Consider the following 16,571-nt stretch of genomic DNA (forward strand, 5'->3'; position numbering starts at 1 on the left):
TTCCTAATCCAATCCTGCAATGATTATAAGGTGCATATTGATGATTAGATTATTTGAATTGGTAGCATGATGTTGAGCAGCAACCTCCGGACAGTTGGACAGTTCTTTCTGTGTGGGTTGGAAGTTGGAACATGAATTCCTTCTTCTCCTTCCATTCCGTACCAATCACACTCTCACCAAACAACATTTTACAAACCTTACAATACCAATGTGCCAATCACATTCTTACAACTTCTTAAATGTGTTTTTTTCCTTCTTCCACATAATTAATACACTATCAACTCAATAACAAAATCTCATAAGCCATGATTATATCATCAAAACTTATAATTTCAGAATTTAGATAACTTTATACAATTTTCATAATGATAAATAACATCAGAGTTTCTATAAAACTAAGATAATTGTATATAAATATAGTGTGACAATTTAAAAAAAAAATTATAATTAAATAATATGAAAAATTATTAAAATAATAGTATTAAAAGTTATTGATAAATATAAAGAGAAGTAAATTATCCGTATCTGCATTTTTTTATCTTTTACTCAATTTTCATGATGATAGAAATTTAATATACATACAAAAATAATTTTGGATAAATCCAAATTGAAAAACAGAAAATGACAGAGAGTAATTAAAAATGGAGGTTATTTTATTTGATATGTGAGATTTGGTGTAAAAATGTGTGAGAATATGCTCTATATTTCTTTCCGTTATTGCCTTAAAATAAAGAATTAAGGGAAGAGTGAAAAAGTTGTATAAAGAATGTACATTAATATTAATTTAAGAATTAATTTTTTTTTTAAATAATTCATATGAAATGACAAAATATTTTACTGTAATAATAAAATGAGATATATTAAATAAAGGTAGAATAAAAAAATATGTATAATTCTTTTTTATATATAAGTATAGATAACATGATTTTTTATCGTTTAAATAATTTATCTATTAGTCAATGTTCTACGTATTATTTATCCGAAAACGTATTTTGATAGTTTAGGAAATTGTAAATAATTGATGTAATAATTTTAATAAAAAAGTATAATTAAAAATAAAATGTTAATTAAATAATATGAAAAATGATTAAAATAGAAATTGTAGAATGAGTGCAAAAAGAATGGATTGCAATATATTATTATCCTTCTATCTATCCACTCATACCACGTGTAAATTTCACATCTAACTTAATCTTTTATGGTGCAATGACATTGTTTTTATTGTTTTTTCTTTACTTTTTTTACATTTAATATGATTTATAATTAGAATATACAAATATTTACATTATTTTATTTTTGGTAGGACTACAACTATAGGGCAATGATAATGCATAGGGTTTCTAATACTATTATTTAATTATAAATTATCATCAGTTTTGTATTAGTGAATTTAAAATGAGGGGAATACTTCCACTAAATTTTGTCCTATATTAATAAAAGCTTTCAAATAAATACAAAAGCTATAATTTTATTTTAATTTATTTGAAGTGAGTTAAAGGATGATCGCATAAAATAGAATAATAAAATATAATAATAATAATTATTATTATTGAAGTTGGATTTTGAAATAAAATGGAAGAGGGAAGGGAGACAAGACACGGACGCACGCAACAGTAGGACTCTCTCTTTCTCTTTCCCTATCAAGGCACGATCCATGTCAGGGTGGGCCCCACAAAGAAGGACCTACCCCACACATGGGCCCCACCACGACTTCTTCATTCACTTCTTCTCTTCTCTTCCTTACTTCCCTTCTTTCAGTTTCCGAAACCGTTACCTCATTCACTCACCACCGTCTTCGCGATGGCGTCGAACCGAAACGGCGTCCAAAGAGGAAGCGCCAAGTTCGATCGCCCTCTCAAGCCCCGTCCCCGCCCCTCCTCCCCCTCGCCGGGATCCGCCCTTCGCCGCGCAACCTCCGCTGCCAGAAACGCCGACGCCGGTCAGTCCCTTTCCGAACCCTAGACTCTTACAAACACGAAGAGACTGTGTATTTGAATTTGTGAGTGTGGATGTGTGTGGTAGGTGGAGAGAGTGTAATGAAGCTCTAACTAACTAGTAACCACGATTAGGTCGCAATAATGAAGCTCGCTCCTTCTCTATTTGTGGATGATTATGATTGTGACTGTTCGTATGGCCTACAATTATGATTACGATTACGATACGCCTCGTTTTGTTCATATTTTTATGAACACTCATTGCTTGATGCTTCGGTGTTTATGTTCTGGTCTTCAATGTCTGGAATATCTGTTTTTTTTTTTTGGAAATTTAGACTGTTAGATGGTTTGATGAAGTAGAAGCAAGCTTTGGATGTGGTAGGACCAACCGTTTAGATGTTTTTCACTGGAGCGTGGACATTGTTTAGTTAATTATCCGCTTCGCGTGTATTTTAGATCTGAAATTTGGATATGCTGTGTGGTTAGAGCTTGGGGTGAACATGCGAGTGCAGAGTTTGTATTGGTCGTGCAAGTGTCTACTAGCTTTTGATTGGTAAGTTTTTTTTTTTTTTTTTGCGTGGGAAAGGGGTTTAAAGGAGCAGTATAAAGTATTTCTTGTAGGTTTTCATTATATAATAACATGTTTGTTTGTTTTGGGTGCTTCTTCTTTCGTGTTTTAAGGTGATTGGTTATTGCATATGAGCTTGCGTGGTTGTTCTTGATCTTTACTTACACCCGTTTTCCTTGCTGTCTTGGGTGCTTTGTTGCTTTTGAGGATAATGAATCATCGTCCCATTGCTTATCTCCTTCTAATGTATTGCATTATGTTTTAGAAGGTTTTTAGTAGAGTTTCTTTCTACCCTGTTTAGCAAATGTTTCTAATGTGTTACAGTTTTTTAATTCTTATGGTGAGAAGTGACGTAGGATGTTTATAGCTGCAACCTTTGTATTAGAATGTAGAACAGGGTGGTCTAATTCAATCTTTTAGCGGGTAGGGGTGGATTGTCCCAGTAATTATTTAGAAAACATGGTTTTGAATGTCACAATCCCAATTAATTGGAAATCCTAATATCCAGACCCAGATGCCACAGGTCATATTTTCATTTCATGGAAGGCTAGTCCCAAAGTAGCTTCTTGTGGTTATGTTCAGCTTGTGTGGAACTTGCTGTTGTAGTGAAGAGAATAATCCATTCCTTAAAGCCTGATTGATATTGGGTGACAGCCTATAATTTAATAGGGTTTTCCTGTTCCATACGTATATATGATATGAGACTGACTGACTGACTGAAGCTTGGGTGTTGATCTGTCGGAAAGAAAAGAGCTGTCCTTTCGTGGTTGGGAGAGGATCAACTAGGTTTTGATACCACTTGATGTGGAGGAGAAACCTCTCTCAAAATCGAGGAAAATAAAACAATTCAGGGTAGACTCTTTACTTTAAATGGAGGTTCCTCGTTTAAAACTATTTGGGGCTCATGCATGCTCCTGTATTATTTTTCATCTGTTGCAATCTGGGAGATGAATATTGGGTTGAAGAAGATTTTTGGTATTAACAACAGTGAAAATGCTACAAAACAGCTCATTGTATGAGGAAGGTGTAGGGTTTAAGGGCCCTTTATGTCCACCAGCAATTCTTGAATTCTAGATAGGGTCTAGAAGTTTAGTTTCCTGGCGGCATTGTTATACTTGTACTTTTTATATTGAGTGAAAGCTAATGCTTGAAAACAAAATGGTTATTAAAACTTTTTCTCTCTATTTTTCTATCTGGTATGGTGGCATTGCTACATTACACTTGTCATGCTATCATTTTTTGTACAGTGCCTGGAAGAGTTCGGGTAGCTGTAAGATTGAGACCACGAAATGCTGAAGAAATGACGGCGGATGCCGATTTTGCTGACTGTGTTGAATTACAACCAGAGGTACGTTCATTCTATTTGATTTACTATTAATTGTGGATTTTAGGTTTTGCTTTGGTTTATAGATATACTTATTGGATTATTTTATGTACGAATCTTGTTTAATGTAAGCCTTTTGTGTTTTTTACTGTCCTTCAGCTTAAAAGACTGAAACTTCGTAGAAACAATTGGGATTCTGACACTTATGAGTTTGATGAGGTGCTTACTGAATTCGCATCACAGAAACGTGTCTACGAAGTTGTGGCTAAGCCAGTTGTGGAGGTCTGTTGTACTGGTGCATATCCTAATTGTTCGTGAACATCCTTTACTGGGATATCCCTATCTAGTTGTGCTTTACATTAATGATTTTATGATTTGATAACATCATTCCTTGGTTAAATAGTTAATGAATTCTATCCATTGCCATATTTCTTCAATACTCTATAGCTTAACACGTTTTGATGTCTGGTTTGTAGAGTGTTCTTGATGGTTATAATGGGACTGTGATGGCTTATGGTCAAACTGGAACTGGGAAAACTTTTACACTTGGACGGCTAGGGGAAGTTGATGCTTCTGATCGTGGTATCATGGTCCGTTCCATGGAGGATATTTTTGCTGACTTGTCACCCAATACTGATTCTGTGACAGTTTCTTATCTGCAGGTTGATGCTTACCCGTGCATTACTGCTTTTTGCATCATATTTGTTTTATCTTCTAGTGGCCATTGTGTTGTGCCTTATTTTGTTTGATCAAGAAAGTGTTCCCTATTTTGTATTATTACCATTCTAGGCTATTTTACTCATATTTGTCTGCAAAAAATGTGTAGCTTTACATGGAGACTCTCCAGGACTTGCTTAATCCAGCAAATGATAATATTCCTATAGTGGAAGATCCAAGAAATGGTGATGTATCTATGCCTGGGGCAACTCTTGTAGAAATCACAGACCAACATACTTTTCTGGAGTTGTTAAGAGTAGGGGAAGCTAATAGAATTGCTGCTAACACAAAATTGAATACAGAATCTTCTCGCAGTCATGCGATTCTGATGGTGAAATAATATTCCCTGTTTGGATTACCTTTTGTTTTCTTTATCTTTGATTCCATACGTCACAAATCAGGGAAACCAGTTAGTCACTGTTTTTTGTTTCCCAAAACTAATATCCAATCTTGACAAATTTGTTGTTTCTCACACAGGTTCATATTAAGAGGTCTGTCTTGGAAAGTGAAGATATTGTATCTAGTCAAAATGATGAGGCCTCTCATTTGACTAAACCTTCAAAACCACTTGTTCGGAAGAGCAAGTTGGTTGTGGTAGACTTGGCAGGTTCAGAACGTGTCCATAAGTCAGGTGTGTGCTGAATGTAAAAGCTGTGTATATGTGTAAAAATGAGTGCCATAAATGAATTGTTCTTGTGAAATTGTCTTAGAGTGGCTTCTCCATGAAGCATTTGTTGTGTTTGCATGCATGCAGAATACTGGAAAACGGGAGGAAAAGCCATTCAAAGGAGTAGGAAGAAAAAACTATGTGAAAGAGTCGGAAAATTGGCCCAAAAATGTCCCAGATGAGTGAGAAATAAAATGGGGGCAGGAGAGAATAATTCAAGTTAGTGGGAAAAAATGTAAACAGGCGGGAATAATGATGAAAATGGGTGAAAACAATTCAATCAAATGGACAAGCTATAAACTGGCTAAAAAGTAATTGAAAAAACAGGAAAAATGCTTGTAGTGGAAACCATTCAAATTGTTGGGAGAATGCATGAGAAAATGTTTTGTTTGATTAATTTTTCAATTATAATATGTATAATAATAAAATGACTACAATAAAGCCGTTATATAAATAATAAAATGTTTTTTTGTTGTGATTGTTTAATTTCAGACTTTAAATAATATAATATTTATAAATGATATTATGTAATAATATAATAGTATGAGTATAGCACATGTGCTTATATTGATATAATAATTAATAAATAATGTTTTGTTTTTAATTTTTTGTTTTCACTTTTAATACTATAGTGTCTTGTTTTCATTTTTGTTTTCAAATACTTGTGTAGGTAACAGTGAATTTTTTTTTTCTTGCTTTTACTGTTTCAAATACAAATCTCTGAAAATAGGAAACAATGAAAATAAAATGGATTTTTTAATTAAAAAGGAAACAGAAAATGAAAATACAAACCTTTTCCCAAACAAAACCAGCTTCAATTTCCCTGTTTCATGTGGCCTTCGAAATTTGTATGTTCATTTGGTGATAGTCCTTGCCTGACCTCAATGATTTGGTAGCTTCTGTCATTATGTTGATATGTGCTTGACACCTTTGGATTTTTAACCCTTTTTCCCCACCAGGAAGTGAAGGGCACATGCTTGAGGAAGCTAAATCTATCAATCTTTCACTTAGTTCACTGGGAAAATGTATTAATGCTCTAGCAGAGAACAATGCTCATGTTCCATTTCGTGATTCAAAGCTTACCAGGATGCTTCGAGATTCTTTCGGTGGTAAGAGGCCATAATCTGTTTTTTTAGGTATCGTTGTATCAAGATGCTTCAGTTCTTCAACTTGATGAGATAAAAAAATTGAGTGTGATGTCATTTATGGTTTACAAACTGGTTTCTTAATATTTATGGTATTTTTGTCTTAGTCTTTGTTTCAGATGCCAATCCTCTTGGACATTATTTCTACTTGCTTTCTGATCATCTGCAGGCACAGCTAGGACTTCATTGATTGTGACTATTGGCCCATCACCACGTCATCGAGGAGAGACTTCTAGTACCATATTGTTTGGCCAAAGGGTCAGGTTCCTCCCTTAGATTTGTACTTCAATATATAGTCATTCTTATAATATGAACTAAATATCATTATAAAATTTATACTCCATAAGATCTGTTTCATTGTTCGTATTTTATATTTTTAGTATTTTGATGTTATTGTTGGAATGTATTTTGAAAAGCCATTGTTAGAGATTTCTAGCATCAAAGGTTAATAATACCACCACAATTCATTAATTTAATGCCCTTAAATTCAACTGCGTGTCCTTGTGCCATTTATTAACTACTCTTGCTGGTATCTTAATTTGCTCTTTTAGTAAAGTCAATTTTTGACCCTAGTTATCATCATCATCATCATTATAAGCAAGTAATTTATTGAGAGAGAAAGGAGGTTGAAATTCAAGAGGTTAAGATATCCTCCATAAATTCATGAACAAAAGTCAAAAACTAAGAACACAAAACTTGTGCCACTGCGCAGCATCTCTGAAGATCTACTAAAGAATACCCGCATGTCCTTTAGCGTAACACAAAGCAGCTAAGTGCACTATTCTACACCAAAAGATCTCCTAAGGTAACAATTGACCAGTGAAAATTCTAGCTTTTCTTTCTAACTAAATACACCAAACAACTGCTAATTGAGTGCAATATCAAAGCCTTTTGTCATCTCTATTGGTGTCAACCTCTAAAATTAATCCACAAGAGCTTATGGAGAGCTCCTTGGGGATGCAAAAACAAATGAAAAACATTTTCAAAACTCAATCTGCACGTAACACAAAAATAAGAGAAAAAACAGTTATAGGTTTGAAGTAAATCATTGACAATGAGTTAATTCAGTTTGAGAACACTAGTCCATACAAATGTTTTAACCTTTGAAGGAGTGATTGATTTTCTAAGGAAGGAATTATACTGCTTGATGAAGTGAGAAGCTGGATGGTAGGAGTGTCAAGTGACCTAATCCTCAGGTGCAAGTTTTAATGGATGTGGACAGAATTTAACAAGGTTAAGAGATACTGTTAATCAGATAATTCCCTATTATTCAAATTTCTGAAAAACATAAAATTCAGTAGATTCAGAAGATGAATAAAACTGTATTAAAGGAGATTGCTAATTGGAAAGAAGATAGAGTCTATGAAGCATTTCTGAAAAAGGAACATTTTCTACATTGGTGTTTTTAGAAAGTGGATTTAGGCCTTACTCGGTTGCAAGGTGATGCTTTTACTCACTTATATATTATAATTTGACAATATTTCTAGTTATTAGGGAATCTCCTATCCTCTCAAGTCAAGGACTAGATGTCTCAAGTATGGGAATAGATATTTTTTGGGTGGTCCAACAACGTCCCATCAGTGATTGACACAATGGGCCCGACAAACTTTATTAGGTTAGATTTTGTACCATCTTAGAAATTGAATTTATGCCCAACTTGATGTTGCAAAAATGACTTGCAAGGTGAGGTTTGCATCTACTTATCTCTAGTTGATGTAAGATCTCTAACAAGGTTCTACCCTAAATTTAATATGGGAACCATCTCCAAATCGAAGAAAAGGGAAGACCTAAGGGAAGCATAAGTATGTACTCAACCTTAGGAAATTTGCATTGACATACCACCCTTCAAAATGCAAATCATATTTAATTCTGATAATTCTATGATCATTGTCATCATCATTTAAAATTAATTCTTTTTGGTAATAATTGATATGATCATTTAAAATTAATTCTTTTTGGTAATAATTGATATGGTTTTCTGCTTTTGTTACAGAAAGATTAACACATTTTTGTTTCATCAGGCCATGAAAGTTGAGAATATGCTGAAAATAAAGGAGGAATTTGATTATAAAAGCTTGTCTCGAAAGCTTGAGGTACAATTGGATAAGCTTATTGCAGAAAATGAAAGGCAGAAGAAATCTTTTGAGGATGAAGTTGAGAAAATAAATTTAGAGGCACAATGTCGAATTGCCGAGGTTGAGAGGAACTTTGCAGATGCATTGGAGGTTTGTCGTATTCCCATATGAAAGATCTTGACTACAAATTACATTAATTCTTTAAGCCAAAGTGTTATAGTTTTGAACTGTTTTGTAATTGTATACATAATGCTGTATACTAATAATCCAGGGTTTAAATTGTCGTTAAATTATGTGATGGAGGATCATTATTCTTTAACTATTTCGTATTGGTTTTGGGCATTGTTCTAGCCTCATCTCTTGAACAGAACGTAAAGATAGTCCAGTAATTGAGGGGTATGCCTTAATAAAGCAGGATTAATGTCTTGTTGAGGAAGTATGGACTCTGTTAATTGTTATTTCTTAAAAATGTCTCAGATAGAGTGTTTTTAGTTAAAAAAATATCAATCTAAAATCAGAGGGTTTCTGTGCAGCTGGAATACTTTTTACAAAGATGGTGTGTTTTTGTATGTCATAGATTTTCTGGACTAAGTGTTTTAGGATGGATATGATGGGTGACTTATTTGTTCTATCCCATTTTTTAACCTTTTCATGGCGGTGTTGGAATGCCCTTCCTGCTATTAAGTTCAAGGAATGAGCTATGTCATCTTTGTTAAATTTTTATCATTTCAAATGTTCTTTTATATGCCTTTTTGTAGGTTGTCTCTGTTTCTTTACTCTGTATTCTGAACTAAGTACTAGACATCGTGCAAAACCTTTATCTCCTATTCTGTTAAAAACTTAAGTCACCGAAGATGCTAACTTTAAGGTTTTTTGGGGTAACATCTCTAATGTTTGCTCAATGTCTTATATGGAGTTGTATGATTGTACCCTGTAGAAAGAGAGACTGAAATGCCAGATGGAGTACATGGAATTGGTAAAGGAGTTGGAGCAGAAGTTGGTATTGAATCAAGAAAGACATGATTGCAATAGTTCTGTGGCTGATAATGGAGAGGTATATTCCTTTTTAAATAATATTAACACTCTGCAAATCTTGAAGGTGGATTTTTGTCCCACTATTTTTAAAAGTTAACGGTAACATTTTTTTGAGATATCAACATGTGTTACTGTTTTCACATTCAGCATTTCTGGTGAATGTTGGTTGTGTCCTAAGTTTCAGGGCCAAATCTTGATTTTTTACTTCAATAGTTTGTAGAATGAACCTAATTTTTGGGCTATGTCCAAGTATGCTATTGTTTGGTGCATTTTGTTGGAATGAACATTTGTATTTGCGGAAATATGGATATTTTTCTGAATCATACTTGATATAGTAAGAGGTATAAATAGGAAAGGGAAATAAATCTTTACACCAATCTAGCACTGAAATCAGGATAATATTTTTCCTATAAAAGCTGTAATTAAATAATGAAAAAGGAATAATACATGTTCTAATTACAAATAATTCTGATATGATAGACTCAATCAAAATCTGTGATTCTGATTGATTTGGCAATGTCCAATAGTCCCCCTCAATCTGGGTGGTAGATATCTATCATACTCAGATTGGATCGGATGCTATCATATGTGTTCCTTGGTTACAATGCTTTCTCTCTGATTGCATGATGGCATGCGCTCCACACTTGTCATTTTATGGTTTCTTCAGTAAAGTGTTGATCAATCTCCACATGCTTTGTTCTATCATGTTGTATAGGGTTCTTCACAATACTTATGCAAGCTTTGTGCTCACAATAAAGAGTTTCTCTACTGTTGTGAATTGTGTGTTTATCATATGTAAATCCTTTATTTATTATCTTTGAAAGTATAATATAGGGAAACCTAATAATGACTAATAATGGAGAATATCCCTAATTATCAGCTGTACATATTTCCCTATTACTAAGGTCAAATCACATCTTTTAAACTCTCCCTCAAGTTGGAACAAATCTGGTCAATATGTGAGCTCTTGAGGGATTTAGTAAGCACGTCTACGACTTGGTCACTAGAGTTGATCACAAAATGACAATCAATTTCTTTGTTTTTAGTTTGGTAATGGAAGATTGGGTTTGATGCAATGTGAATTGCAACTTCATTATCACATATTAGTTGAGTATCATGTGTATTTCCAAATTTGAACTAATGGAGAAGTTGCTTAAGCCATGCAATCCTGCATGCAGCTGCTTCCATAGCCTGGTATTCAGCTTCAGTACTGTATCTAACAACTGTTTTCTACTTCTTGCTTCTCCAAGAAATGAAGTTCCCACCAACGATAAGACAATATCCAGAAGTGGACTTCCTATCTGATGGTGATCATACCCTATCACCATTAGAACAGCCTGATGATGATGGCTGTTAGTGCTGCGATGTTGGCACTGATGAAGCTAGCATCAGCAGAGCAGCATAAGTGCTGTGATAGAGGCGGAAAAATGGGCTAGTTTGGCCTGTTTTGGCCCTGCCCACTGTTGGCCCACCAAAACTGAGACAGGGCAGGTTGGTTTGTCGTGGTTAGGGGCTGGTGGGCGAGCTGCCAGTTTTTTTTTTTATAAAAAAAATTGTTTTTATATATATATATATATATTTGTTTTAAAAGCATACTTAATAATGTAAATATTTTTTAAATTTGTAATTGATTAATTAATATCAATAATTGGGTAAATTAAAAATGCCTTTACATGTTAAATTACTTCATTATAATTAATAATGGAAACTTCATTTATAAGTGTCAATGATTTAAATTACAATACTATTATTGCATATTTACATCTTTCAAATAATATAATACAAAAAAACTGATTTTTTAAACTATTTTTTTTATTTAAATGGCTGGCGGGTTGCATTGCCTCTGCCCGGCCGGGTTGGTAGGACTAGCTAGAGTGGGTTGGAAAAATCAACTTGACTCACGGGGCCTAGCTTGCTTTGCCATCCCTATGCTTCGATAGCTGTTGTGATTGTTATTCAACAGCAGCGGCATGAGGTGCCCGCGCTATCATGAGTCTCCTTGGTTTCTGATTTGCAAAAGTGGAATCCTAGGGGAGGAATAGGGTCGTACGAGTTGGGCTTATAGGTCTTGATGTTTTAGCCAACAAATGGGCTGTCAAAGCACTCATGCATCTGCATCAGCTTGCGGTATCCCCTTTACTTCCAGGAACGAGCAAGTATGCAAGTTTACTCTTGATTTTAACAAGGTTAACATCCTTTGGGGTGTATATTTTGTTCATGTCGAAGAGAGGTCTATGTTTTGTTTTATATTTTTTCTTTCATGCACCTTTATTCTTTTATATTACTTGACTCTTGCTGTTATCAGATATTTATATATATGTATGTGTATGTATGTATGTAAATATTAGAATAGCAGTCATCCTGCTATCCCGTTTTTGGGGCTGGCTGCTATCTGGAATTGACTAGTATGATCTCAACATGTCACAATAGAATCACGAAAGTAGATAAAATATAAATTCATTAATCTGTCTTTGTTTATCAAAGTTAAGCTTTTGGGATTGTTGTTTCATGACAAATGTTTATATTAAACAATCACTTATTTCTCAGCAGTCTTTCCTTGTGGTAAGTTCAATATTGTAATTTACACATCCAGCAGTCCCAATGTTTCAACAATTGCCTGGTTGAATGATTATAGTCACTGCTCTGAGGTATTATTTTACCTTTTTATTTGTGGTTTTAATTTAGCTGTTTATGCCTTTTGGCACAGGGCCCCGCATCATCTTCAGCAGGTGAAGTTACTGAGGTCAAAATGCTGCTCGAAACTGAAAGAAGTCGGAGGAAGGCAGCTGAAGAAGAGGTAGAACATCTAAAAAATCAGCTGGGGAATCACACACAAACACAGGTGAGATTCAGTTAAATGGCAAACTTTTCTGTTTCCTCATATTCTGGGAATGGTTTTATGGTATACAAAAACTTATATGTACAATAGGCAGGAGATGTGGAGATTATAAAGCTTCGCAACATCTTGGAGGACGAGGCTAATAAAAAAAAAAGACTTGAAGAAGAAATAATAATACTGAGAAGTCAATTATTGCAATTGAACTTTGAAGCTGATCAGGTATTTGTTTTATGTTGACTGAGATTTGCGCATTCAGCATATTCTTTATTAATAAACTACAGCTAGGATTTTAATTCCATGCATTGAATCATTGGCATTGCTTTGATTTAACGGAAAGTGGGCATAAAATATACAATGCTCTTCAGTTTTTATATTTGTAGAAAAATTCTTATAACAAACCCAAGCAGAGAACCAAATATAGGTCCTAAACATGATCTCATACTGAACTAATGAGGCAGTAGATGTTGTCAAATAAAGATTCTCTGATCTCTCCATAGGCTCTAGCTTCATGTTACATTATGTTCTGTTTACATAACTGAGTCTTTGGTATAGTATGATATAATGCTACGTTTATAGATGAGAAGGTGTTTGGAAAATGGAAGCTCTGGGAGCACATTTTCTGCCATGGATTCCTCCCGGCAATCCCAATTCAAGGACACTGCAAATGGTCAGAAATCATCTGTTGCTACACTCTTTGAGCAAGGTATGAGTTCTTTGAGTTATAACTGAAAGATTCCATCATATCCATGTTTATGACTCGCATTATTTTAACAGTTGGACTACAAAAGATTTTGTCGTTGTTGGAGTCAGATGATGCCAATGTACGAATTCATGCTGTCAAAGTGGTAGCCAACCTAGCAGCCGAAGGTTGAAGCTAATCTCATCTTAAGGCTCTACTATTTGATCATCTACTTTCTATGAAATTTTTTCTGACAATGCTTACAATTGTTAAAAAAAACAGTACTTGTTGAGTTAGGAGTCTGTTTAGTTTCACAAAAATATTTTCTGTTCTATTTTCACAAATAATTATAATGTATATAGAAAATGTTTTCATAAAATTATGTTGATTGTCTTGAGATTGTTGTATATATTGCAGCGTGATTTATTTTTTAAATCATGGTAGATATTGGATTGGTTGTAATATATCAGGAAAATTCTACTTTTTCTGAAAGCAAATTCTTATCGCCGCATTAGTTTTCATGAAATTTGTCTCCTTGTTTTCACTGTCCATTAGACCATTCATTTATTCCACATTTTCTCTGCATTCATACATTCCGAAGACTAAGACTGGTAGTTTTGTTATATGCTCGTGCATATTTTCTTATGTGTAGTACTTTTTTTAATAATTTATCTCAACTTGATATGCAGAGGCTAATCAAAAGAGAATTGTTGAAGCTGGGGGGCTTACTTCCTTGCTGATGCTTCTTCGAAGATATGAGGATGAAACTGTTCGCAGAGTAGCTGCTGGGGCAATTGCCAATCTTGCTATGAATGGTGAATGTTGTTACTAGGTTTTTTTACATGCTATAGGCAATGGGATTTTGCTTCACACTTTGGTACTAGCTCAGTTTATTTGTGGTTGTGCATTTAGCTAACATTAGAATTGATATTGTTTTTGCTTTCTTTTTGTTTAATCAGAAGCGAATCAAGAACTTATTATGGCTGAAGGTGGAATTACTCTGTTATCAATGACTGCATCTGATGCTGAAGATCCACAAACTCTTCGAATGGTTGCTGGGGCAATTGCTAACCTATGTGGAAATGGTATAATTGTTGTATTTTAGCAAGTCATTTATTTATGTTGATAGATGCATGAAAATATAATTTTAGCCATCAGATAAATTCAATTGGGATAGTTACTTTTAAATCACACCAGGTTGGTGGCTACTAGTAGTTTCTTTGGGCATTTGTTTGTACCATGTGCTTGTGGGTTTGGGAATTTGACATCTTATTTGGCATTTTTTTTTTCTGAAAATAAGGCCCAACATGGGTTTGAATGGAAAAATGAATTTTTGCACTTGCAATAATTATTCTCCTCAAACAATCATCATTATGTTAAAATTCATTTTCAAATGAAGATATCTAAACATAAATCACTTTAACCCACATTTAAGTGAACTCAAATTTTTGGGAGAGATGATCTAAAACTGAAATGGCAATTGCTCAGCAAAATGCCAACTAATCCTGAATAGTTTGCACTGCCCTTGGTGATATCTTCCCCTCCATACGTTAATCTTGTGCAAATGCTGATTCATAGTCTGTCTTGCATTAATCATTAAAACCTGAAACTTTTGTATAACTTATTTTGATAACAGGAGCATTATTTCTACTTTCTCGTGTTAGCTGTCTTCATATTATATAAAACCTGTTCTAGCTTAACGCCATTGAGAATGCTTTATTTAGTGTTTCTGTTACAATAAAACATGTAAAGATGGCGCTTTAGTAGATTTTGCATTTGAACTTGTTGTATTTCCATCTATATATATTTTTCTGAAGGGTTCATATTTTTGTCTCCGTGTTCTTCAGATAGAATATTGATGACTCTGAGATCCCAGGGAGGTATAAAGGCTTTACTGGGAATCGTAAGATGTGGACATCCCGATGTCCTTTCCCAAGTTGCACGAGGAATTGCCAACTTCGCAAAATGCGAGTCTCGAGCCTCTAATCAAGGTCTACCTTTTCTCCATATTTGATTTTCAACAGAGAACATAAGCTTCAAGTTATATAGAAAATGGTCAAAATAGTTCCTCACGAATGTCACCAAAAAATTCAGTCCTGCAATGATCACTTAAAGATGTATTTGGTGGTTCTAAGCAAGCATTAGTCAATTTGCTCCCACCACTTCACTTCCACAAAGCCACTAAAAATATTTATTGCTTCAAAGAGAAAATTAGCGAGATATAGAGGTATTCGGGGAACCTTACAATTATAGTTCTGCTCTTACAGGGATAAAAAGTGGGAGATCTTTTTTGATAGAAGATGGTGCACTTCCGTGGATTGTACAAAATGCTAACAATGAAGCTGCACCGATCAGGCGTCACATAGAGCTTGCACTCTGCCACTTGGCACAGCACGGTAACGAGACTTCTCATCATGGTTCAGTTTTTGTTAATACATTATTGCAAACTTGAAAATGTGATGTTATAAACATAAAATAAACATTACAGAAGTGAATGCAAAGGACCTGGTTAGTGGAGGTGCTCTCTGGGAGCTTGTCCGGATTTCACGAGATTGTTCACGAGAGGATATACGGAATCTTGCTCGTCGGACTCTCAGTTCTGTCTCAACATTCAAATCTGAATTGCGGCGACTACGTGTAGATTATTAATAATGAATCTACGCATTTATTGTTGTTCCACAGCTTGTGAGGCACTTACTTGATAATAGTTCCTTGTAGCATTTCAGGAATGCCACCTTACCTTGCTATTTTTGTGTTAAGAGAAGCAGCAGGGTTTAGCATTTACTTCTTATGTAGCAGCCATTACTCACCACAATTAATGTATGTATAATATCGTTAGAGGGGGAAATTTCAGGTTTTTTGGCAGGGCAGAGGTGGTGAAAATATGTTCTTAAACATTGGTTCGTCAAATTTTGACCACCACATATTTCATAGAGCTGCCCAATCCAATATTGTTATTTGTAATTGATTATTGATTTGTGTAAGTAATGAAAATCATCATTCTACAAATGTTTTTCCTCTCTACAAATATGATTTCTTCCATTTGATTTTAATCCCAACAATAATGTTAGTCAAAATTCGTTTTTTTTTATTAATGAAGAGTGTCATTTTAAGACTTTGTGAGGCTGTACTCTTTTGAGTGTCATTTAAAACCTTTTCATTATACTCTTTTTTGTGTTTTTAATAAATGGGGAGTATTATTTATTATTCTTTTATATTTTTCTTTACACAACTTAAAACTAATAATAAAATTATTTATTCATAATATATTTTCATTATGTTTTATGAATAAAATGATAAATTTATAATTATAAACTAAGTTATATATAATATTTTTCTGTTAGTAAGAACTAAAAAATCCCAAGATTTGAAAGTATAAAAGAATTTACGGAAACTAGGGAAGACAGATAATATTTAGATTTAAAATATACTAAAGTTAATTATTTAATATTTACTCAAAAAGAAAAGAATAATGCATATTATTTTATATTACATTTAATTTTAATATATTATAATTATCTATTCTAAAAGTATAGAACATATTTTATTATTTTTTGTCTTTAGAGATAAAATCCATGCTTATGATAT

General features: G+C 33.8%; 1 protein-coding gene across 3 annotated transcripts; it reads left to right on the forward strand.

Annotated features, from left to right (window-relative positions):
- The first annotated feature begins 1,597 nt into the window (after window positions 1-1,597).
- ARK2 (armadillo repeat kinesin 2) lies at window positions 1,598-15,992 on the forward strand. Of its 3 annotated transcripts, none has more exons than XR_016514776.1 (19): window positions 1,598-1,939; window positions 3,750-3,850; window positions 3,986-4,108; window positions 4,303-4,488; window positions 4,653-4,874; window positions 5,021-5,174; window positions 6,170-6,319; window positions 6,525-6,613; window positions 8,377-8,580; window positions 9,368-9,484; window positions 12,173-12,307; window positions 12,395-12,523; window positions 12,881-13,007; window positions 13,079-13,171; window positions 13,673-13,860; window positions 13,943-14,068; window positions 14,831-14,974; window positions 15,251-15,379; window positions 15,472-15,992. XR_016514776.1 is itself a non-coding variant. In XM_068629338.2 (19 exons), the coding sequence occupies exons 3-19, from the start codon at window positions 4,032-4,034 to the stop codon at window positions 15,630-15,632; spliced, it is 2,397 nt and encodes a 798-aa protein (XP_068485439.1). In that variant the 5' UTR covers window positions 1,598-1,939; window positions 3,750-3,850; window positions 3,986-4,031; the 3' UTR covers window positions 15,633-15,992. The 3 variants fall into 3 exon arrangements, 2 of the variants coding, with proteins under 2 accessions (XP_068485439.1, XP_068485438.1); XM_068629338.2 differs by having other exon boundaries at window positions 3,986-4,136; window positions 13,673-13,798; XM_068629337.2 differs by having other exon boundaries at window positions 13,673-13,798.
- Window positions 15,993-16,571: the final 579 nt, after the last annotated feature.

The sequence above is a fragment of the Phaseolus vulgaris genome, chromosome 8 (genome assembly GCF_051622355.1).
Source record: "Phaseolus vulgaris cultivar YP4 chromosome 8, ASM5162235v1, whole genome shotgun sequence".
Lineage (NCBI taxonomy): Eukaryota > Viridiplantae > Streptophyta > Magnoliopsida > Fabales > Fabaceae > Phaseolus > Phaseolus vulgaris.